Below are 23,985 nucleotides of genomic sequence, written 5' to 3' on the forward strand. Positions count from 1 at the left end.
GATTGGTGCCTGGGGAAATAATGACACTGCCATCTGCTGTGGGGGTCGGTGGGGGTCCGACAGCAGAGGGCCTCCTCCCATCATGTGGTGATGCAGTTTGAGAGCAGAGACAGTTGGAAACTCAACATCTGAGATTTGAGAGTCGTCTGCTGAACAGAGAAACTTTTGAATGCAAAAGTAATAAAGAAATGAAACTAGATGTGATTAGCTTTGATTACGTTAATCCTCAGCTGCAGTCTGTGAAGTTCAAGCAATCTGCCAAAGAGAATCGTTTGGCTGCCCTTCGTCTTCGCCAAAGACGTTCATTAAGGAAAGTACCACCACTCTGTAAGGCCACTTTACAATCAGGCTACTCTTGTGAAGAGAGATGATCAAAATCCTCTAATCAGGTCGGGATTCAAAACCATTCTGAATCTGTGCACCAATTCAATGCCGGGTTCAACTGTGACAGAAGGCCACTGAACCGCACTTCTAACATTAACTTGATCTCTGCAACCTGTGTGGGAGGAAGGAGATCTAAACTCTAATGGGGGAGATGTCTAATGATCAGCAGGGATGACAAGCCAAGCTCAATGCGACTTGCTTCCTATAAAAACCCTGTTTACACCTGACACACACACCTTAAATCTCCTATGAATCTGGATAAGAGAGAAAAACACTGTTATGGCGAGGTGTCAAACTATCGTGATTTCTCAAGGAAATGTGGTGGAAAATGAACAGAGACTACAGGGTTCTGAAATGAAACCGTTAAAAGACGTAGGAGTCAGTAACTGTTCTGAAGCGGTGTAAGAGTTTAATAAGACTTTTGTGGCCCCGATACTCAACCGCACATCTGTAAAACCATGTACGTGTACGTGCATGTGGATTTTCATAGAAATGAAGTGAACTCAATGTAAAACCCGAGGGAGGATTCTAAGAAATGATGGTTAAAACACGGTTTCCAGCTGAATCGGCAGTGTCATGGGGAGTCTGTGTGGAGATGTACACACATTTTACCACCAGTTTCCTGATCAGTAGATGATCACACTACATGAGCAGATACTGATCAATCATCAATGACTGACCATGCGCAGCTTTAATCTTCTGTCAAATACTCGCTGTATACTCAGACCTGTGACTGACGGGACGTCTTCGCCTGATCCACATCGGGTTTTTACCGTCTGGTGTAAACGGGTCTAAGTGTGTGATTTTTTGTTTTTCAGTGTATTTTACTTTTTCTTGGTGCTTTTTGTGACGTTTAACCAACGACAAACTCACAGCCTGAAGTTCCATCACTGCAGCAGACGAGTGATGCGACTTTTAGAAGCTTTTTAATTTGATCTGATGCGGGTTTGGGGTGGGGTGGGGATGCGGGTGTGGTGAATATATTAATGACATTAATAAACCCGAGGAGTTTGTAACACTATGGTGTTTTCTTTGTTCCAGATTTTGAGCCTCATTTACCATGAGGTCAAAGTTCAGAGTTATTCAGTTGAATGACAGCGGGCACTCTAACATAAGTACATTTATTCAAGTTTAAGCCACTTTATACTTCTGCTGCACTAAGTTTTTCTGACAGCTGCAGTTACTTTTCAGATGAAGGGTTTAAATGCAAAGAAACATAAGTTTATCAAATCCAGTACTTTGTCAAAGATTAAAACTGTTCCCAGTTTTTGGGGCTTGTTGTGTCTCGTCATCACGTGTTGTTTTCAGGTTGACCACCGAGACATTTCGCCTCTACACTTCTAAAAGCTCTAACCTTTAAATCACTTTTCAAGGCTCAAAAAAGTAAAACGATCCAATATTTCATTAAGAATAACACAGATCCGTACAGTTCATCCAGATGGGAAGCTAATAGAGACTTAAAGAGGCTGATAAATGGAAGTAGAACAACAGCTTTGGCCTGGGGCTGAAAGGGTTAACAGCTACACCAGCACTGACAGGACTTTCAGCAGTAGGAGTAGAAGTGTGTGTTATCGGAGCAGCCGGATGTCTGAGAAGCAGGAACATAGAAAAAACAAAGACAAGTAGAGTTTTTAAAAACCTGCCTTTATTTTGTAGGACGTTTGTATTTCAGCTCTACAGACATTTGAGGACGTTGAAGTTACAGACGGTTCCTCTGGGACATCCGCACAACTTCCCGATCCTCGAACCTTTACGCACAGCACACTGCTCACCTGCATCACACTGACACACACACACACACACACACACACAGGAACAGTCAGTCTTCATGTGCGACAACATTAACATCCAAATCATGTCTGCAGAAATATTTCCATCAAACTTCCAACCATTAAGCAAAAGAAATCAGAGCAACTTCCCACGGTGTAAAGCACAGATGGAAGATACAGATACTCCAAATCAAATATTTGATTAATTCCTGTTGATGAGAATATGTAGTTTTTAATGATAACGATTGCAGCTCATTTGAAACTGAATTAGGTTTATTCATTTCTGAGAGTGTGGCACTATTGTTGTGTGAGGATGAAGTTTATACGGTGGCCCCTGAGGACAAAGAGCACACTAAGAGAAAGCAAACGCTTAACGGAAACTCGCTCCAAACCCAGAAAACATCCTTAAAGTCTGTTAGCAGGGCCGAGCCGATCTGATAGCAGCATGAACGCTGCCGTTCGTCCTCGGCAGTTTAAAGTCAGCAGCTCAGCTGGTGACTGCACCTCGACGCTCGACCTTACAAACTGTGAGAAAATAATATTTACTCAGATCCAGGAACAGACTGTCCAGGGGGGAGGGAGGAAACCAAACAAAAAACAAATCAAAACTTAATTTTCAGAGCAGGCACAGGAGCAGAGTATCTGCACCGCTGCTGTTTATTGAAATCGAGCCCTCCACTCCCCTCCAGACGTCCCAGAGCACTTCAGGTGTGGCAGTTGTTGTTGCACGTGTTTTTGCATGTCGCATTTGGTGCTAGTTTCCCTTCATGTTCGTGCTTTGTCCTCAGGGGCCTGCGCCAGTTTACATCCATCACCTCATAGCAATAATGTGTTTTGTACAGAAAAGGCCTTTAATTCTAAGGATCTGCAGAATAATTTGCTGTAAATTACGTGTGATTTACATTAACAGGATGAACCACCGGTACGGTCCTCTTCTCCCCTCTAGTGGTATCTCTCCAGTATGTGTTCAGGTTTTCAGATTTCTACCTCCACTCAAACACCATGGAGGTGAATGGAGTTCAGCTTGTGACGTTGGAAACGTCTCTTTCAGAAACGGACTCGGATTCTCTGCATAATCCACAACAACTCACCCAACAATTACGAGATGTTGCTGTTGAATGTTTTAAAGCTGTGAGCGGCACAAACCTTCGTCACTGAGGTGCAGAAATCTCAGAGACAGTTAACATAAAAACCGGACTGGACAGATGCTACTAAGGGGAAGGGAGAGAGAGATTGCTTTGTTGTAATTTGAGTGAACCGAACCTTTAATTTCCTCCATGTTACTGTATGAAAAGATAAATGTTCGTACTGAAGGAAGCCAGCCCAGTTTCTTCTCTGATGATGGCAGCTGTTTGCTCTTTAACTTCTCCAGAACTTCCTGTAGAGCTTCGATCTGTGGGGGAAACTGAAGATTTAATTCAGAAACAACTGAAAACCTGCAACAAACCACAGACTCCGTGTTTTCATTCTGCGTGGCTGTGACGAGGAGACGCCTGAGGATATTTCAGAGTTCGGTTTACAGGACATTTTGATTTTCACCTGCTTCTTGTCCATCAGGAATATCTACAGCGGTTCTTTTTATGACTCTGTAGAGAAGCCGACATTAAGCATTTGGTGCTCAGTCAGTCTGAGAATGTCGCCAGGCTGTCGACTGCTCAGTTTAGAGCTGAAACAATCAGCACACAAAACCATAAGCTTTCTTCTTACTGTTATGTGGACGACAAGGATCTAGCTCCCCCAGAACCCAGTAACCACAACAAACTAAACAACTGTCTGCAACACATTAAAGCCTGTTTGGCTGCAGTTTCTCCAGCTCAGTGAGCACAAATCGCACGTTTTATTACTCGGACCTCAGCATCTAACCAACATTATTACTCCCCACCCTGACAAATTGTCCCTTTTTGTTAAGTCACGTGCAAAACATCTTTTGATTCATCACTTAAGTTTGACAAATCAATCAGGTCCTAAAATCACATGTCCAAACTCAGATCAGTTCTCAGTCTCAGATGTGGAGAAAGTCATCCATCCTTCATGTCCCTCATTACTGCAGCTCTTTAACCTTTGCATCACTCAGTTCTCCTTCCCCGGTCTCCTGCTACGTCAAAGCTATGACTGGCTCTCTGTCAGTCATAGCTTTGACTTGAAAATCCTGCTGCTTTGTCCAAAAGTGTTCAATGGTCTCACTCCTTCTCATATTACACAACTCCCGTCCCCATATCACAGAGACCTAAGACCTTCTGATCAGGGACTTGCGTCTGTCCCTAGATCCAGGACTAAGTGACCCAGGGACATGGTTTTCTCTCTAGCTGCTCCAGAACCGTGGAACTCTTCCTCTAAACCCAACGATTCTCTCTGTCCATTGAGATCTTAAACACTTACTTTACAGGTATTACTGCTGAAATCTTTGTAGGTTTGTGTTGTCTCTGAGATCTGCATGACCATGGTCTCTCATTTATAGTTATTATTATTAATAATATTATTGTCACTGTTATGTTCATTTTCTTTCGATTATCTTCACTCTGTTCTTATTCTTACCTTTCTTACCTTTTTTTCTGTTTTGGCTCTTTTGTTTCGCTTTCCTCTATGTGCTGTAAAACACTTTGGATCTGCTGTGTTGTGTGTAAGGTGCTGTATAAATAAAGTTGAACTGATAATAATTATTATTTGATCTGTAGTTATTGCCTCTCATTTTTCCGGTTTGTCAGTAAACTGAATCTCTTTGGATTTTACTGTTGGTCGGATATTTGAAGATGTCACGTTGGACTTGGAGACTGAGATGGACATTTGTCATTTTCTGACATTTTATAGACAAAACAATTATCTGATTAATCAAAATAATCGTCAGATTAATTTATTATGTAAATAATGCTAAGTTGCAGCCCTGGTTCTGTGAAAATCAACTAACCCGTGATGAATCGATCATTCCCACAAAGCACAGGACGCAAACTCAGATCTCCACCATCTGAAAAACACTAACATCTGATACTACTGGACAAAAAATATTGATTCTCTTCATCCAGTCCTCAACTTAAACATCATCATCATCTTCATCCTCTAAATCTTCACCTGCACCAGCAGTAAGCATCCACTGTACTTTTCTACACTAAGCAGATAAATATGAGACATTACATCCTGACTCACCAGGTCTTTCTCCTCCTGTGTCTCAATGGCGTCGTCCTCAGGTGATCGCTCCTCTATCAGCTTCTCACAGCTCCCCAAAACAAACAGCAGACAGCAGGAGGCGCTGAGGAGCAGCATCCTGCTGCTAACCATGGCGCTGATGGACTGGGACGGTGCTGAAGACGTTGAGGGATGCGGAGGGACGTTTGACACGTCTGACTGTCCTCTTCATTCTGAGGCAGAGTCTCAGACAAAAGGATTTATATCTGAGCACCTCTGACGCCACTTTTAACAATATGTGTTCAGCGATAATGAGACAATCAGCCGACTGACCTGAGGTCAGCGGGGAGAAGAACCTCTGCTCCTTCAAACAGGACATGACGACAGGATTTTTTATTTTTTTAGAGCAGTTTGTGTGTTTGAAGTGATTTTCAGCTGCAGTTTAAAGCTGTGTCATGTTTCCTGCTGACACTGATCAGTGTCTCTGCAACTTCCCCAAATTAAATGAAGACTTTTTAAAAGACCTTTTTAATAACGCATGGAATTAAATTACTGTCATACTGATCATCTCATGAGGTGTGCATTTGAGATCAAAATGGAGGTCGAGTTAAAAGATCGGCGCGGTCTGACCCATGAGTACTGAGAACTCATATGACTACTGTGTACTCATAAAATAATGTAGTAATGATTACTGAGTAGCAAGTCTGCAACACCAGGGATCGGCACAACCAGGTCCCTGACCCAGCCTGCCGCCCAGCTCACACTGCACCCTAACCCAATGCCTACCCCTGCAGGTGGTGAGTCCACAGTGTGGTGGGTCCCTGTAATGTCTTCGGGCTGCGCTCGACTGGAATTCTGGCTCCAGGAAGGTGCCCTGGTTGCGCTAATGCAGACGAGGTGATGCAGCTCAGAATTTTGCCCTTCATTTGGTTGTCCTGAATTGCTCTGAGCCTGGCTTCTCCCCTGGGACCAATTTGCATTGGGACACCCTACCAGTAGCTGATGTTCAAGCCTAAGGTGGTTCAGAAGTGCACTTGGTACCAGAACGCCTTAGTTCGAAGATCAGTGATCGACTTTGTGGTCGTATCATCTCATATGCGACCGTATGTCCTGGACACTCAAGTGAAGAGAGGAGCAGAGCTGTAAACTTACAGCGATGGAGAGGAAAGCCATCAAGCTGGAGGAAGAGTCCTCTCGGGCCTGGCTGGCCCTGGGGTCTTCTGAAGCAGCAGACAAGTACCAACAGGCCAGACGGGCTGCAGTTGAGACAGTTGCAGACTCAACAGCCTTTTTAAGACTTTAAGACCCGCAGGTAATCTGATGTTGCTGATATCAAGTGACCAACGGATTAATTTTTAAATTTACAAATACAAAAGCCTAAATTATAAAAACACCACAGCCTGACAGGAAGAGGTGTGACTCTGCAAGGTCTCCAAATGTCAGCGTTTACGTCAAACCACATAGAAAGCGTTAATATCTTCCTCAGAGCGAGACCTCTGACTGACGAGGTCAACACATAATAAATCTAACACTGTTGAACTGTGAAGGTCAGAATAAAGTTCAATAATCTTACTTCCGGTTTGGCTTCAACCTGCACAGCTACAGAGCAGAAAACATCAACTGTTATTAAAACCAAAACCTAACCAAACTCAAACATCACGTGATGACGTGCACATATACTGAGAATACAATCTGGACGCTGGTCGTCGCAGGCTCGGCTGTGTGACAGTATTAGGACTACTGCGGTCAAAAAGTCCAACAGATGCTGAGTATAAATTAACTTAGTTACAATTCAGAAAAAGTCCCATTACTACAATAATGCAATAGGTAATTTTATCAGAATAGTGTGTGTCAATATATTTCTAGAAGTGTCTTTTTATAAGAGGCAAGAAAAGAAGAAAATGTATAAGAAGTAGATATATATGAAAATGTCTTAGAAGTTATTTTGTTTTTCAGCTGAGAAAGTCATAATATTAAAAGAATAAAGCAGTAATTTTATTGGAGTAAAGGCATTTTACAAGAGAATGTCTTATTACAAGATAATTTTGTAACTTTCAGAAAAAAAAAAATCAAAATATTACAAGAATATTGTCGTGATTTAACAGGTGACATCTGGAGAACTTAGCGCTGCCCGATCGTCCATATTTTCCTTACAAAAGACTTGTTTGGTCTGTAGGCAGGGTCTCTGCAGTGTTCAACACATTCAGTTTGAAACTTTATAACACTGCAGGGAGAATGCAATTCAGTGCCTTCGTCCTTGTCCAACAGTTGAAGAATGACAAATAATGAGAGATCTTGTTGTTTTTCTAAGTATATCACATTTGTGTCCAGCTTTATATTTCAAACTTATTTGTATAGAACCAACTGATACAAAAGCAGTTCAAAGTGCTTTACATATAATTAGTATATAGTACGCATAATTCCTAGTAATATACTGAATCTATTAACGTGACCCGAACCCATACATGGATTACTGAACAGGCCTCTGGGGCACAGGCTCAGTGGCCCCCTGACCCCTCAGGCCCCTGACGTTTAATATTTCTCAGAGCTCAGTCAAAATACTACAAACAGGTGAACGAGACACAAAACGCTTCATGCACTAATGTCACCGTCTTTTGTCAGCAGGCAAGACAAAATATTCACGACATGTAAATGAAACTGCAAACTTTTTAATACCTTCTAAGGCCTTTGTTTTTTTGTGGAGGCAACTGAATTTTCTAAACGTGCAGATTTATTGACTTTATTGAATGAAATATTTCCAAAGTAGAGCTTATGTTCCTCTTCTTTGATGCAATTCAAGTTTTACAGTCTACACAGGGTATTTTGAGGGTTCGCTCACAGCACACTAAGTACTTTCTACCAGAGAAATCGTTTCAGTGAAAACTGTCCAGTGCTCTTCTGGATTATCCAGAGTAACAGACACGCTCTTTCTGAAAAGGTTTGCTGCAGCTGAATCTTTTAAATTTCATTCAAAGCACAAAAACATATTATTCACCTCCACTGTATTTGAGTGGAGACAGACAAATATCTTCAAACGCCGATCCTCTTGAAAAACATCTTGTACTCAAAGTTGATTCACAGAGGCATAAAGACGAAGATGAAAAGCACAAATAGTTGTCCACCTTCCTTTTTAATAACAAATACTCTTTGCTCCAAATATCTTCATTTCATTTTCTAACAGCAGAGTTTTCAGTGATTTACCGACCGTCTCTGAATCTCTGTACAAAATCAAACCAAAAACAGCTTCACAGAAACATTTAACACACTCACATCTCGTAATTCCGTTGAACACAAACTATTTCCGCACCGTCTCTACATGCTGTACCATCAAAGTACTGGAGCTTTTCCATGAAAACATTCAACTAAGAACGAATAAAATTAATTAAAAATATCCAAAAGAAAAATGTAAAAGTGCATTGTGAATGAAAGACCATCGTCCCAGCAGCATCTTGTCCCATAATTCTGTCTGGCTCTAAAGCAGAAGTAAAAAAAACTAAAATAAATAATAGATGAACGAGGACGATCAGTTTTCAGATTCTGAACTTGATTTTCTGCCCAGAGTCCGAAAGGAAATGTGTTCAGGGACGTCACTGTTTTTTCATGGTGCTGAGTAATTTCAGACGTTCATTCATGGAACTGAGTATCAGTCAAACCTGCACCTTGTTTTGAATTGTCTTTTTAAAATACTGCATTTGCAGTGAGAGTCTAGAGTGTGTTGGTATTAATATAACATGTTTTTGATCAGCTGTCAATGTGGGGAGTAGGTTTTGAGTAAATCAGCGGGTATTTAAATTAAATTAAAGGGGAACTTTCGAATTAAATACATCAGGGTTTCTGCAGGTTCACCAACTTAAACTTGAGACTTTTAAAAACCCTACAGAAAGATATTTATTACCTGTTTTCAGTCATACCGGCCAAAGTATGAAAGGTATCAGTGAAAACCAGCAGGAATGACATTGACTAGAATTATCTGCAAAGTGCACAGATTTATTGGCATGGCACATTTTGGAGGATTAATCAATTAAATCAATTTAAAAATAACCCACTTATTTAAAAAAGGTCCACATATGAATTTTACATCCAGTAACATCAGGGGTCTGGAACACGGGATTTTCCAGCCAGTTCTTGCTAAAATCACATACAAAATTTTTTATAATTAACATTACTGTCTACAGTACGCTAGAAAAAAAATATTTAGACCTTTGTAACAGAAATTTAATAGTTTAATGCCTTTAAAAAGGTCCTTTTTTTGAGGGACCTCAATGCTTTTTTAAGAATTATAGACCTGCAGATACCCTGTATATTAATGTAGAAAAATGATGTAGTGTTTAGTCCCCACACAGGAGTTTTATAAGAATGGTTAAAATCTGAGCAGCAAAGGTTGAGATATCCTGACTTAGTCCAAAAACAATGGATCCTACACTTCCCATAATGCACCGGGATAGTGTCCAGGCATTTTTACTCTGATGACATCCCTGTGACATCATCAAGTCACAAATGACATATAACTGTATCAGGAAACTGAACTGCACTCGGTCTGCTCCTTCAATTTACGTGTCATGTTTTTAAATAATGACAGATTTACTAATGTTGCAGGTTTTGCCTCTCTATGAAGCACTGTGTAAACTCAGCTGAGGATGAATAGAGTTTGTACCTGTGATGTGTGCAGTGTGGATTCTCCGCTCAGTCTTTGGAGGTCGACCTGAGCAGCTGCTGAGCCTGAAACACATTTGCACACATCAGTACGAACACACACACTTCAGATTCTCTCACGATAGTTTGCTCTAACAATGACCAACAACCAGAGAGACAAATGAACAACGTGAAGAAACCTTGACAACCCACGCAGGTGTGAGGTGGGTTTGTTTTCTATCACTGCAGACGTTTTGTCAGCTTCTCCTCAGCAGATATAAGATTTCTTTATCTCAGTTGTTTTTTTAAATGAAACATTTTGACGCAAACATTGTCTGAGAATGGCGAGTTCCTCCCAGTGAAGAGAAGAGAGGCAATTCAAACATCTGGAGCTCCGCTACACCTGTTTATCATTTCTACAAACCAAACTGAAATGTGAAAACTGGACATTTAGTGATCAAGAGGTGATGTCAGAGCTATTCCTGTTTTAAACCACAACCTGGTAAAGGTTCCCCGTGGAGCATCACACACGGTGGCAGCAACATGCCGAGAAACACAGCAATGTGCCCGTAAAGACAGGGAAGAAGACTCCAGGCTAGTAAACACGTAAACAATGCAAGATTTGAAATATTAAAAATCTGTTTCACAAATGTTTTGAGGAAGGAAACTCTACGCGGTTTTTAGACCTAAAGGATTCAAACAATGAGGTTTGAAGAGTAACGGTGAACGTAAACTCCACGGGGAGATTTAATGTAAAAAAGTTCAAACTCAAGAACAGAGGGACGTGGCAGCTTGGACAGCAGAGTTATCACTGACATCAAGAGCTCCGCCGACTCAGGCGATTACACCTCAACACAACTGCAACCGGCCTGTTCCATAAAGCAGGTTTAACAAACTCCGAGTCCACTAAGCCTGAGATGGAATCTCAGAGTTCTATGTTCCGGATCAGCTGATCACAGTCAACTCTGAGTATGTTCACTCTGAGCAGAAGATGAAATCAAACAGATGAGACATAAGTTTATTTATGGACCTATGATTGTAACCTCAGTCTGACCCAGCATTGGTTTGGATGATTGGCAGATGAAAAAGCATTGAGATTAAAGCTGAGTCTACATTTTTAGATTTTTATTTTACATTTTAAAATCTTGCTAACTGCATATTTTATACTGTATATCATATTTCAACATGTAGCAAATCTAAACACAGTAAGTGAAATGCCTTTAAAACCAGTTCAGACTATGCAGCCTGTATTCAAAAACTCACTTTTAAACCACATCTCGTCCAGTTTAGTCCAACCGTAAAGTCTTTTCAGCTGCACTACAATCATCTTCACTCAGAGCTATCAAATAATCTACAATATGAAATGATGATGTCAACGGTCTCAGTGTGAGAAAGACGGACAGTGTACAGATTTCATTCTGAGCTGAGGATGAAACCACCATGTGGAACATCTGGATGTCAGAGATCGCTGTCTCTGTCCTCACACTGAAGACTGACTGGTCATACAAGAGGTAACGTTGGTAAAGACAGGTCCTGGGTGACAAACTAAATATCCAACTGGGGTTTTGATTTTCTCCTGAAGTAGACCTGTGCTGATGTGATCTCTGATGTGATCTCTGATGTTGGCTGTATGAATGAGGAAATGAAGCGGTGTATCAGAAGCTGCTTCAGGCTCGGCAGCAGGAGAAAGAGAGAAAAGCTGCCAGAGAGATTCAATTAGATTCACAAAGTTAAAGTCTCTAGAACTCAGCTCCCCCTCAACTCAGGATTAACAAACTCGGAGTTCTCTCAAAACCTGCTTTGTGGAACACACTCCGGTACACCCGTTATCCTCACTGTGATGTTTAGCTACGATAAAAGCAAATCTAACATCACGCACCAAACTCTGAGTTTCACAGCGCTGCTGTTTGCAATGACAACATGAAGCCTCACTTTACCTGCACCCAAAGTAAATGTTAGATTTACACTCTGAGGCCAAAGGTTATCTTCCTGATGTTATTCTATCTTGTGTGAGCTGAAGCGTTCACACTGCCCTCTCCAGGATGACCATGGACACTGTCTGAAAGCTCTCACCAGTTTCACGGCTCCTAGAAATGCCAGAACATCAGAGCTCATTTTCAAACAGGCATTACCGTGTTTGAAAATTAGCTCTGATGTTTTGGCATTACTGTGTTAATTACATATTCAAAATCTAAACGATTGACTTTCTCACCTGAAAAAATATCAAAACTAAACTTGGGGAGTCAATAACAGCTGCAGACTGAAAATGATGGTTGTGTGTGGGGCTGTCCTGTTCCGTCGCCGCTGGGCGATGTGAAATGTTGGAGCGTTCTCGGCTACATGTGAACTGTGACAGGATTTGGGTGTGACCAGAGATGTTTAAGAACAGCCCAGACGGAAAAGGCCCGTCGCGTTTGTGTGGTAGTGAGGATTTAGAGGCCATGACATGATACTGACCATGTAGCTGCCGGTGTGGAAACCACACATGTACCAGAGCATCAACAAGTTGGAGGTGTCGTCGACTCCCGCGGAGCCACCAGAGGACGACCAGAGAGGAGGAGGAGGAGGGATGAAGGACAGGGGGTCCTGGAGACAGAAACACTGTGTCAGACTGATCATCAGAGAGAAGAACAACACTAATAACCTGTTTAATAACCGATAGTGAGTCAGTTTTACCCCTGAGCTCGACTGAGGAGGAGGAAACGGTGGGAAGAGAGAGAAGCTGCTATTGGTCGGTTTCTCTGCCTCATCTCTCTGCTGGTTTCCCCCCCTTCTCTCTTCGGCTTCTCTCTCCACTTTACTCTGATTACTGGGCCTCTCTTTAACCCACTGACACAAAATATACAAAAAGACATCAGGTAGGAGATGAATCTCTCCACAAACATATCTGTGACGACAAAAACCTCTGCAGACTCGTCAGAACTGATTTCAGACAGGAGAAATGGAAACTTACAGGTTGACTTCAGTGAGCAGACGTTTTATTGATTAGTATCATGTAATTTTAACATCTGTACAACTCAAATGGTCTTCAAAAAAAGGGGAATAGATGAGAAAGAAGCAAGACAAAGTAGTGTTGAAACTAAGGTTGGGTAAAACAAATCTGATTTGTGATGTGGTTCCTTCTTATAAATGATAGTTAGGGCTGCACAGTGTGTAAACACTACATTGTGGAAATCAAATGACTGGAATCTAAATAAATCAAACTGGGCCTTTATGAATTAAAGGCCAAACTGAATCAGGAGATCAGTGCCAAAGTCCAGCTGGAGCTGAAATGTTTTGTTCTGATAATGGATTTATTTCATGAAAGTCATTTATCCAGTAAATTACTGCTCATTATGTTAGTGAATTTATGGAACAGCTATAGTGAGGAACTGAAAACAAGTAGTGCAAACACTTCAAATGTGTAAAAATAGTTTATTGAAGAAATATAAAAAAGTGCATAGTCAGTAAGTCACACTGGCTTTAGTATGGGAGGGAACAGGGTACTGTAAGGTTGGCAAAATCAGCTTTAGCTTCAGCCAGCAGTTCTTCTGCAGGAATCTTTACGTTTTCATTTTTTGTTGTTGCCGTTTTATAGTCCTCTTCCCTTATTGTCTAGGTTATTTAATGCAGACCAAAATAAATTATCGTAAAATAATTCGCCTGTGGGTATTTTAACTGTTGGTCAAACAAAATAAACAATCTGAAGACGATACCTGGGGCTCTGGGAAAATGCAGGGGGCATTCGTAGAGATGAGAACTCACCCAGGAGAAGTTCTGCTGAGCATCTCTCCACGCTGACCTCCTCTCCACCCCCCTCTCCCCCTGGTTCTCCTCTCTCCTCCCCCTCCTCCTGTCGAAGTTACTGCTGGTTGAACTAGACCTCCAGCTGCTGCCCTGCAGGATCAACACATGATGAAGGGCTGGTTTAGAGGTCAGTACATTCAAAAAAATGTGTTCACATTGAGTTTTCATGGCTCGCTCCATCAGGAATCATTTTCCAGGATAATTTCAATGACTACAGATCCCGTTCAACATATCTCCGTGTTCTGGGGCTTTCAAAGTGTTACAATAGCAAAAGGGATTAGAACTGAATTCTCTCTTACTGGTTTGGTTTAATTCCTTAGAAAATAATACGTAAATAATACAGAAATAACACAGAGATATTTAAAACACAAAACATATACCGTATTGGGTATGTGGTGGAAAAACAATACAAGAGTCAGAGATTTGGTTACATCGATCCCTGACAACAGAACCAGCCAAAAGTATGTATATTTAGAACCCCCCCCCCCAAAAAAAAGAAAAACCCACACATATGATATGGCTCTCTCTGCATGTGTTTGTCACGCTAATGTCTCTCCTCAAAACACACATCTGCAACATTCACACACTGTACGATGCAAACTGGATTCTTGCACTTACATCGTCAAAACGTGCAGTGCGATTATAAAGCCTGCACCACAAACCTCACTACTCATGTAAGAGGATGACGTGTAAACTGACAGTTAGCGAGGGGATCGCTACACACAAGTCGAGCAACGTTACTGTTAGCAGCTAATGCTACTTCTAACTGGACCCAAGTCAATACAGTGTCACTTTGAAAATACCAAATTCTGCAGGATGACACTGACCCAGGAAATAAAATAACCGTCACCCAGGTCACCAGCTTTTTAGTCAAACATTCATCCTGCTTGGAGACCAGCCACAAAGTTGTTCAGTGTATGACTGTCTACGTTTATACTAAACATCTCCTTCTGGGGCATTCCTGAGTCAGCTTTGAATCACAGTGTGTCTTACAGTTACAAATGTATCTGTGTTGTTAAACAGAATAAAATACAGTCTGAAACTGGAGAAATGCTGATTTCAATCAGGAGCTACCTGATCAAAGAGTAAGTCAACAACCTTATGAATCTCAACAGAATCTCATATTTGGTGCTACAGACACATTTCAGTCCTGGTCCAGGTATTTACCTTGTTGGCAGCTCTGCTGGGTCCATGGAGCTCGTCGGGGTTCAGCAGGCTGCTGACGTCTTGCTCCTCCTCGTTGTTGTAGTCGTCGAATCGAACACGGCACCGCTGACCTTTGACCCACAGAACCACGGCCGGATAAACCAGACCGTCCTCTGAGTACACCGCCCGACACCGAGAACCCGGATTCCAGTCCTGAGCCACACAAACATCAATAAGATACTGAAAATACATTTTACTCACTGACAGAGTTTTACCTGCTTACTTTTACTATAAGATTTCACATAATGGTTGAACTGGTCCCACAGGTGGAAATTTGGGCGTGGCTTTGTTAGTTGGTGAAAGTTACACGGTTAACCTCAGATTTGGGTTAACTGATGGCATCAAGTGGCGTCCCTAGTCAGACGCTATTGTGAAGGACTCCCCATTATCGACAGAATTACTGGCTGAAATTCCACAATTTTCTCATTTAGTCTATTGGCCAATAATATACTGCTCACTGACCTACCGTGAGCTCCGAAAGAGCAACGAAACATTTTACCGTCGGTGGCGTGAAGTGGACGTTACCAGGGAGTTCTTCCTCTGCCTGGGCGGTGCAGCTTTCGGTGTCTTGAGCGCGCACAGGTCCACGTCCTCCTCGTTGCCGTAGCCGTTGAAACGCACTCTGCAGCGCTCTCCGTCCAGAGACACCACCGTCGCCGGATAGACCCGCCCGTCCTCAGACCACACCGCTCGACACTGAGCTCCAACCACCCACTGAGAGAGAGAATCATCCAGATGTGAACTGACAGTTTGTTACATAACGTTTTATTTTATGCTGAAATCATCAGTGGGTTGACAGGACTGGGTATTATTGGAATTTTTTGATACTAGTGGCGATACAAAGTTTAATTACGGACACCAACACAACTTTTTAGATACATCATATAAACATGAGTTTTTAACAGAACCTTATTTTTATTTATCAAGAGAAGTCAAAATTGTCAAATGAAAAGACATTGACCTGGACAGAAGGTCTGGTCCTGGTTTCAATCCAGCAGGTTAGCCCAGTTTTTCATATTAAAGCTGGGTCTATAAACCTGCCCCAGGCCTTTCAGCATGGTCGTTACCTTTGACTCAGCAGGGGAGGTTTCAGCTGCAGGTGGACAAACACTCTGTCCGTCTCCGTCTCCGTCCTGCTGCCTGTCGTCCTGCTCTGGCTTCTCTCTGCTGTCCGTCTCCTCTGAGGCCACACATTCTGTCAGCGTAACGTCCTGCACGGATAGACAAACACTGGCAGTCCAGAATCAAAAAAAAAAAAATCATCATTATATCCAATATGTATTCAAGTGCAGGAACACGATCCCCCAGACTTCATTTAAGAAATCTGCCAAGTTTGGGCTTTCCTGGTTGTGGGTGTAAATTTGGTAAACCCCACTCTGAAAGATTATGGAAGCGTCTTCAACTCACCAGGCATATAGTTGTAAGACCATTTTCAACTTTAGCATCTGTTGAACCTGTAAATCCAACAGTTGTTTTTCTATCAACGCTCACTGTGGGTTTGAGCAGAATTGCATTTTTTAATAAGGACTGTCCTGCAATTAAGTGCTAATTACTGCATTTTCTACATGCAGAATTTTTCATCACTCCAAACTGAACTGTGATAGATCTTACGTTACTTCATATCCTACATGGGTAATAGGTATTAGGTATAGCTTGTTTAAATTTCCAGAACGTTGAATGAGGTTTTGTGGACTGTTTTTCTCTTCCCATGTAAAACTGACAATTTGTGTTTTACTGGTGCCTACTGAAACAGGGGAAAACAACACAGTAAAATGTTAAGTTATTAGTCACTTCTGTTATATTTGCAGCAAAACTAATTATATAATTATATCTATACACAAACATATCTGAAAGTTGAAATTATTCTGCCATAACGATCTTTGGTTATGTTCTAACACGTAGGAGTGCGTTTAACACGAGTCTGCCGATTTAAAATTGCCAGAATTTCGAATGGGGTTTGGTCCAGTGTTCGCTCTTGACATTTGGAACATTGATAATTTAAGGTTACCGTTGTAACGTTGCCTATGACGGCTCGGTGGAGTTACAGTGAAGTGCGACCGAGTCAAGAGTCATTTCTGTTCAATTAGAAGCAAAACGATAATGAATAAAAGTCTGAATGAGCAACGTCTAATAACGATGCCGATTTAAAATAGGGGAAATTTTGAATAAAGTTTGGTTGACTTGACGGGGGGGAAAAAAAAAACGTTGACAGTTTACAGTTTCATCGCTGCCGACTGACAGACAGGTAGCTGGGGATTTTCTTATGTCTGTAGAAGGACGGAAGTACAAGAAAACTTTTCAACCAACCTGTGATATTGCCAAGGTGTTTTCAAACGTCTCCACTAGGGAAGTTTGGTCTTTAACAGCCGCCGAGTCGGACTCCACCTGTAGGAGAAAGATTTAGCGTCAGCCGCGAAGGGACCCGTTAGCTAGCGACAGGCTAAGCTAGCTAAAGCTCAAATCACCAACCGACCTCGGTAACGTCCCACAAACCGGCTGCTCCGTTTGTTTGTGTTAATTAACGGTCACATTTGTGGGCAGCGGGCTAACGGGCGTTTCCCCCGTTATTACTCATTCCCACGGCGTCAGTTTTCCTTAAAACACAAATAATGAAATAATAAACACGTACCGGCTCCGCAGCTCCGTGAGTAAAGCCGATTTCTGTCGGTTCGGTCATGGCTGTCGTCGGTTAAACACGATCATTTCACCAAGGTAACGATTTAACCGCGACAACCGGCGACCGACAACACCTGCGTCAAGTTAAGCTGATCGGACGAGAGAGCTTCCGGCCGGACCCTTCGAAAATAAATAAAATGCGGTTCTTTTGTTTTTCACAAACCTTTCAAAATAAAAGCTTGCTGCTGCATCAAGCTGTCGTGGCTGACGATGACCCAAGTTTTCCTCACACACTCCAGCTGGACTGACATGAATTTCGACGTGTAGGTGTCTGACAGTAGAACAGGATTCCTCATAGATCGACAGGTCTTCTGTTTACTGCAGGTTTCTGCCTTTTTTGTGTGTTTTTGGCCCTGAAAAGCAAAATTCTCACCGTGGAGTGACAGAATGGCGAGGGACCGGCTTTGTGTCGGGACTTTGGTGCCATAAGTGACCGATAACCTCTACCGACCCCCTTTTTGATGATTTTTTTCATGGTTATTATTGTTCAGCTTATCTTTATTCTTAACAGACCGTGTTCAGATGTTTATCATTATAATGTGGCTCACTTAAACTGATTTACATGAACCAGGACAATTCTGAGCTGTCTGTATGTTAATAAAGACACCTTTATTAATAAATAAATATCAAATTCATGAATTCACCGACCAGAAGAGCAGAGGCAAACGTTTGAGGCTGGGCCCCTAGCGACCCACACTGTCAGTTTCCTCATTCCTCACAATTTTGATAATTGATTAATCGTTTAAGTCATTTTTAAGCAAACAAGAAAAAACACATCTGCAGTAACAGCTTCTCAACTATGAACCTTTGCTAGTTTCCCAGTTTTCTATGACAATAAACTCAACATCTTTAGGCTTCAGCTGTTGGTCAGACAAAACAAGAAACTAGAACATGTTCTCTTGTGCTTCAGGGAATAATGATGTGCCTCTTTCAGCATTGTCTGACATTTTATTCACCGAACAATGAACTGGCTGTTGAAGACACTAACCGTCAGATGCGTTGATAATGAAAATAACTGTTGGTTGCAGCCTCACGGTTCTCCGGTGATGGATTAATACGCCCTTCCCTGAGGTTTTCTGTCTGTTCATTAGTGACACGCAAAGTAATTTGATAAAACACAACTTTACAACAAGATGTAAACTACAACAGCTCAGGTCTTCAAGCCAGAGTTGGACGCAGAGTCCAGCCTGGTTTCTAATTCTTCGGCGTGCATCTGGCGACAGAGCCGCGACTTCCGCTGCTGTAGGCAGCGTTTCACAGTCACGTTTCTATGTTCTTTTCAGTCAGTGCACACTGACTACTGGAGCTAATCTACAAACATGAAATTGATATTCTTATTTCTAACAATCACACAGTCACATCTACTTTATATCAGGGGAACACTTTCGAATAAGCGGGTCTGAAGAATCCACTTGTGGATACTGGAAAATTGCTCAAGAAAGAGAAAAGGCCTCTATTGTCGTCGGTGTGAAGTTATCAGACGTTCTAACAGTTCATGTGGATTTTTGTTTGTTTGGATTTCAATGTATCAGCCATTTTATTGATCTCCTTTCTAGGTTTACCACTTATGATCAGCCTTGTATTACCCCGTGTCTGTCTGTTTTTACTTTGTTTGTTTGGTTGTCAGCAGGATCACACGAAAACTACTGAACCGATTTGCGCTGAACTCGGTGGAGGGATGGATCACGGTCCAGGGAGGAACCCGTTACATTTTGGGGCAGATCCGGATCATTTGCTATGAATTTGAATTTTCTCCTCTGAAGTCTGGTGTGTGTGGTTTGACATTGGCTGAGCGCCCTTCTAGATTATTAAGTGATCAAATGTGTTTATGTTGTTTGTTTATTTTGTGACTCGTTGGACTAATGTCCTCTTGGAACATGTGTGAGTGTGTTCTTGTATGTTTTCTGCTGTGACCTGTGTGACCTGTCTCACTTTCTTACTAGTCACTGTGCAGGGTGAACTAGCCTCCCCTTAATTAATTAGGTTGAAAAAGTTATCTTATTTATTATTACTATTATATGTCACTCTTTTTAAATCCTATTTATATGTGTCTTTTTATTCCGCCTTGTTGTCATCGGAATTTGTATTCAAGAGACTGTAACATCCAAAAACAGTGGTGTGATCCTTTAACATCATCATCTTCCTGTTTAGTTTCTGTTCAATCTGAGTTAAACTTTTCCTTTGATTCAACAGTTTCCTAAAAAAAGCAGCTAAAGTCTGTTCAAAGTTTGGATTTGAACCTTTTTTAATTAGAATCTGCAGGTTGGAAGTCTGTGTCCTGTGAAAAACAGAAATCTTTAATAATTTGTTCCATGTTTGTTGTTACAATTTAAAAAAAAAAAAATCAGGGAGAAGCTGATGAAAATGCAAATGACAAACTTCACATTCACCAGCTGAGTATGTTGACTGTTGGTGAAGGAAGAGGATGAGGCTGATGGAGGAAGAACAAAACGAGATGAACTGTGTATTCTGAGAAGCAGTTTAACAGTCCTCTAAATGAACCTCCAGACTGTGGAGGAAAAACGAAAGATTGAAGGACGTGTGAGATGGAAACGAGGCTGAGAGCTGCAGGAAAAACTGCAGACTGAAGACTAAACCAGCAGGAGAGTTCACACTGCAGACACACACACACACACTTACAGCTGATGTGTGTATTGTAAAGTTAAATGTGTAATTAGTCAGTTTGTGGATTCTGAAATTCACGTGGGTTTATTTGCGAAGAGGTTTGACTCCAGAGATTTTCTGCAATAAATTTATAGTAAAAGGAAAAATACACTTGAGAAATTAATCCTGAATTTTAAACCCTAAAACAACCTTAAACAGCAATTTAACTTTACCTTAAAAGTCCCTTAACCTTGATATTATATCTTAAAAAACAGTTAAACACAAGTTTCACAAGCTTTAAAGTTTGATTGGTAAAACTTTAAAGCCTCCAAAACTTTCATTTTTTACACCTGGAAAAACCATTAAACATTAATGTTATGCATGAACTGTTCCTTCAACTTTACAGTAGCTGTATGACTGAGCTGCATCTAATTGTATTTTAATCTGAAGGTTTTAAAACTGTATTAAAACTGAAAGTTTTTTCAACTTGAAGTTGAAAAAACCTCAAACTTTATACCTTCAAACTTTTTTAAAGCCACTAATGCTTAATTGCTACAGGTTAAAAGCCTCTTAAATGTTAATTTTATACCCAAACATTTCATTAAATTGTATTTGTGTATCTAGGAAGTTGAGAAAACTTTAATTCTGTCCCTGAAAAGTTCCTCAAACTTAAATCTCATCTTCTTAAACTTTGAGCTTTCATTTTAACCGGTAACTCGCTTACACAACTCCCATAAAGGATTTTTAGGGCCAATAGAAATCATTTCAGATCCTTATTCTGTGGCTGTTGGAGTAAAATGACCATCTGCTGAGTTTCTGTCATGTGATTCTTTTCTGTGAATCTGTTCGATAAACTCTGAAACTTTCTCTTGTGAACTTTAATAAATCAACGACCGATGATCCTCCGATCAGTCATCGATGAAGCCATCGACACTTCATCGGTGACGGCATGTGATCAGTAGTTTCACATTAAAAGCCCAGAGAGATTAAGACTGAGGTATCGATCGGGATCACTGATTGATTTCATCAGAGCTGCAACCAGTCACGAGATCAGTTTATATCCAATCAGAACTTCACGCTTTTCATTAGTAACAGCTGTGATTGGCTGCTAACGAGCCTGATCAGGCTGCAGTTTGACCCTGATTAACTTCTCCTCGATAATCAATCGGCCCCGAAACACCTCATTTTATCCTTTAATGTGTTTAATTTCCCCATTAAATCTGGATGAGCCTTCATGTGTTTGTCAGTGTGTAAATATCAGTAATTATACTGGAGTCACGGAGTCACTGAGGGTTTGTCTTTATAATGTTAATAATGTGTTTTTAATGTGTGAAAAGACCCATTAAATAAGCAGAAAAGTTCATTAAATGATCAGCGATTGAAATTAAATGGACTCGTGTGACGAACTGAATTTCATCAAACTAAAGTTGCTCAGTTTTTGGGGGTTTTTTTTGTTGCTTTAACATCAAAGAAGCTGAAATAAATCCTCAAACTGAGAAATAAGGTTTTGTCTGGAAATGTTCAATATTACAGAAATTAGCGCTTTAAAAAATGTGGTTTCCAAAAATAATTCCAAGTGAAATTGTTTAAAATCCTTCATCAAAAACTCCCGAAACCAATTTTAAGGCCGTCTCATATTGATTCAGTGAGTATAGATCTTCTTTTTTAAGGAAGGACTAAAGCTGCATCATCACAGAGCTTCGATGAAGAGCTGCAACAACAGGATACAAAACATCTGTGGGATCTATGGTCAGAAAGTTTGGCTCTTTCTGACATTTTCCACACGTCTATGTCCAGCATTTCAATGACTCATAAATAACACACACACCCAAAATCCCCTCCAAAGGGAAATGGAAACAAAAAACCAATCATAAAATCAATGGCTCGGTCAGTCCCTTTATTTATCGGCTGGTGGCAGCAGTGAAACAGAAAGATGGAGTCAAATTTCAAAAATAAGTTTAATGATGCATTAAACATAACTTCATAACATGTTGTAGCAGTAGAGAAAATTAAAATCCTCCTGTAGGAAGTGGACGTGACCAGCAGGTGGCACAGCAGGACCACACGAGTGTATATTTCCACCAGCACTTGGTGAGATTGGGATTTTCTCTCTGTGAAGATAAATCCATGAAGCAAACAACAGTCCTGCAATAACAATGTGAAGATATAATCGGTCATTCAAATCATTTTGCTCCCAGATTTTCAAGCCTTGCATTTCAACCAGGCACCTCTGGGGTCATGAAACAGCTTTTCTAGCCGCTCCGAACACATTTTCATGGGTCTGATCTTTGTCCCGCGGGTTGTCAGGTACAGTTAAGTCTGAACGGAACCGGACGAAAGATCAAGTCTGATCACTGAAAGGCAGCAAACACACCAGAGTCAGACGGTCCGATAATCTTCAGACTCAGATTTATCTATTCCACTTTTGATGAACGCTTCAGGGCCCGTTACGGCCCCTTCAAATGTCCCAGGAGCCTCAAGCACCTTCCAAAACTCCCTCGAGCACCTTTAGAGCAGCTCCTGGAACCTAATTAAGGAGGACCAAGACCCCTTCAACTCTTTTCAAAAACCTCCAAACCTCATCGCGTAAAGGGCTTTTGGTCAAAAGGGTTTGTTCATTGGGCCCATATGTAAGTGGCCTGTCCCCAAGGAGAAGAAAAGCAAGGGCTAAAATTCAGAGAGTTGAGGAGCGTGAAGGTAGAGGAGACCTAGCAGAGATTATGAAAATACCATCGACCACGTAAACACACACCGAACTGTGCAACTTGCCTGCCGATTCCAAATTATTTCAGGTTTCATATCTGGAGGCCCCTGAAGGATCAATCGGAACCCCTTAAGGTCTCCCTGAAACCGCAAACCACCTGTAAAACTCCCTGGAGAAACTTCAGAACCCTCCAATGACTCATGAAACTCTTCTCAGAAACCAAACCCCTTCGGCACTCATCAAACCCCCTAAACCATCCCCAACAGCTTCTCCAGGACTCCCCCTCTGCACGCGCCCCTGTTCGGGAACCGGTTTTGCAGAGAGTCCTGGTCTGACACCGGGTTGTCCCAACATGTCCCGCTGCTTCCACGGCTGCAGTGTCGCCGCGGGGCCGCTGAGTGGCGTCTGAGACCTGGTTTTACTCTGCAGACAGTCTGGCCCAGTCCTGCAGGATCTGATCACGAACGGGGGAAAGACCACGTGCGTGTGACACCAATATGTGGGGTGAAGACGTGAAACGTGCACGAGGAGCGGGATGAACGTGTGTGCATGTAATCAAATAAAGGTTCGCATCTACGCATCTGAAGATTAGGTTTCTGTTTTGGGGGGTTTTATAACGTGGTTCTGCTCTGCAGGCCTCGGGGAGCAGCTGCTTAACAGCTCTGATCCTGGGTCCCGGGATATTTTTAGCCCGGATGGAGGCATCGAGAGGCAGCAGCGCACCGAGGCCAGAAACTGCAGCTGCGGACCACCAAAGGTCCGGCTGCGAAAACGAGAAGCAAAAGTGCCGTGTGAGTTTCTGGAGAGTCGCTCCTCGTGCTTTTTCCATCTTTTATTTATAACTCTGCTCTTGCACAACCGGCCGCCAGGCCTCCGTTACACAATGCTGGATCTGCTCGGCTCCCACGCTCGTGCACCGACACGGGCCGGTCACCTGCTCCCGCCTCCCTCCTGTACCTGGGCAAGGACCGGGCTCCATCTAAAAAATGATTTCTTCACGCACCGCCGCAGCCGCGCGGGTGCGATGCGGACGCGGTGCGGGGCGGGAGCTCGCTGTCGTCCGGCTGCGATTCAGGTCAAGTCCCCCCGTGCCTCGGGAACCGA

The 23,985-nt window shown here is 42.0% G+C and overlaps 1 protein-coding gene across 11 annotated transcripts; it reads right to left on the reverse strand.

Annotated features, from left to right (window-relative positions):
- Positions 1 to 2,028: 2,028 nt before the first annotated feature.
- LOC120790526 (survival motor neuron protein-like) lies at positions 2,029 to 17,694 on the reverse strand. 11 transcript variants are annotated; one of them, XM_040128138.1, is made up of 10 exons: positions 17,527 to 17,694; positions 17,205 to 17,282; positions 15,965 to 16,108; positions 15,423 to 15,611; positions 14,859 to 15,050; positions 13,650 to 13,781; positions 12,582 to 12,734; positions 12,363 to 12,491; positions 3,463 to 3,546; positions 2,029 to 2,166 (listed from the first exon to the last, which is right to left on the reverse strand). In XM_040128138.1, the coding sequence occupies exons 1-10, from the start codon at positions 17,572 to 17,574 to the stop codon at positions 2,059 to 2,061; spliced, it is 1,257 nt and encodes a 418-aa protein (XP_039984072.1). In that variant the 5' UTR covers positions 17,575 to 17,694; the 3' UTR covers positions 2,029 to 2,058. The 11 variants fall into 11 exon arrangements, with proteins under 11 accessions (XP_039984072.1, XP_039984073.1, XP_039984074.1 ...); XM_040128139.1 differs by having other exon boundaries at positions 2,072 to 2,166; positions 3,417 to 3,546; XM_040128146.1 differs by lacking the exon at positions 2,029 to 2,166 and adding an exon at positions 9,928 to 9,992 and having other exon boundaries at positions 3,461 to 3,546.
- Between the last annotated feature and the right edge of the window lie 6,291 nt (positions 17,695 to 23,985).

This window comes from Xiphias gladius, chromosome 6 (assembly GCF_016859285.1).
Source record: "Xiphias gladius isolate SHS-SW01 ecotype Sanya breed wild chromosome 6, ASM1685928v1, whole genome shotgun sequence".
Lineage (NCBI taxonomy): Eukaryota > Metazoa > Chordata > Actinopteri > Istiophoriformes > Xiphiidae > Xiphias > Xiphias gladius.

Coding starts and splice junctions, on each gene's coding strand:
- LOC120790526 (XM_040128136.1), bottom strand. CDS start 17,574: ATGACCGAACCGACAGAAATCGGCTTTACTCACGGAGCTGCGGAGCCG. Junction 16,109..17,204: donor ACACCTTGGCAATATCACAG/GTTGGTTGAAAA, acceptor CTATCCGTGCAG/GACGTTACGCTGACAGAATG. Junction 12,735..13,649: donor CTCAGCAGAACTTCTCCTGG/GTGAGTTCTCAT, acceptor ATTTTGTGTCAG/TGGGTTAAAGAGAGGCCCAG.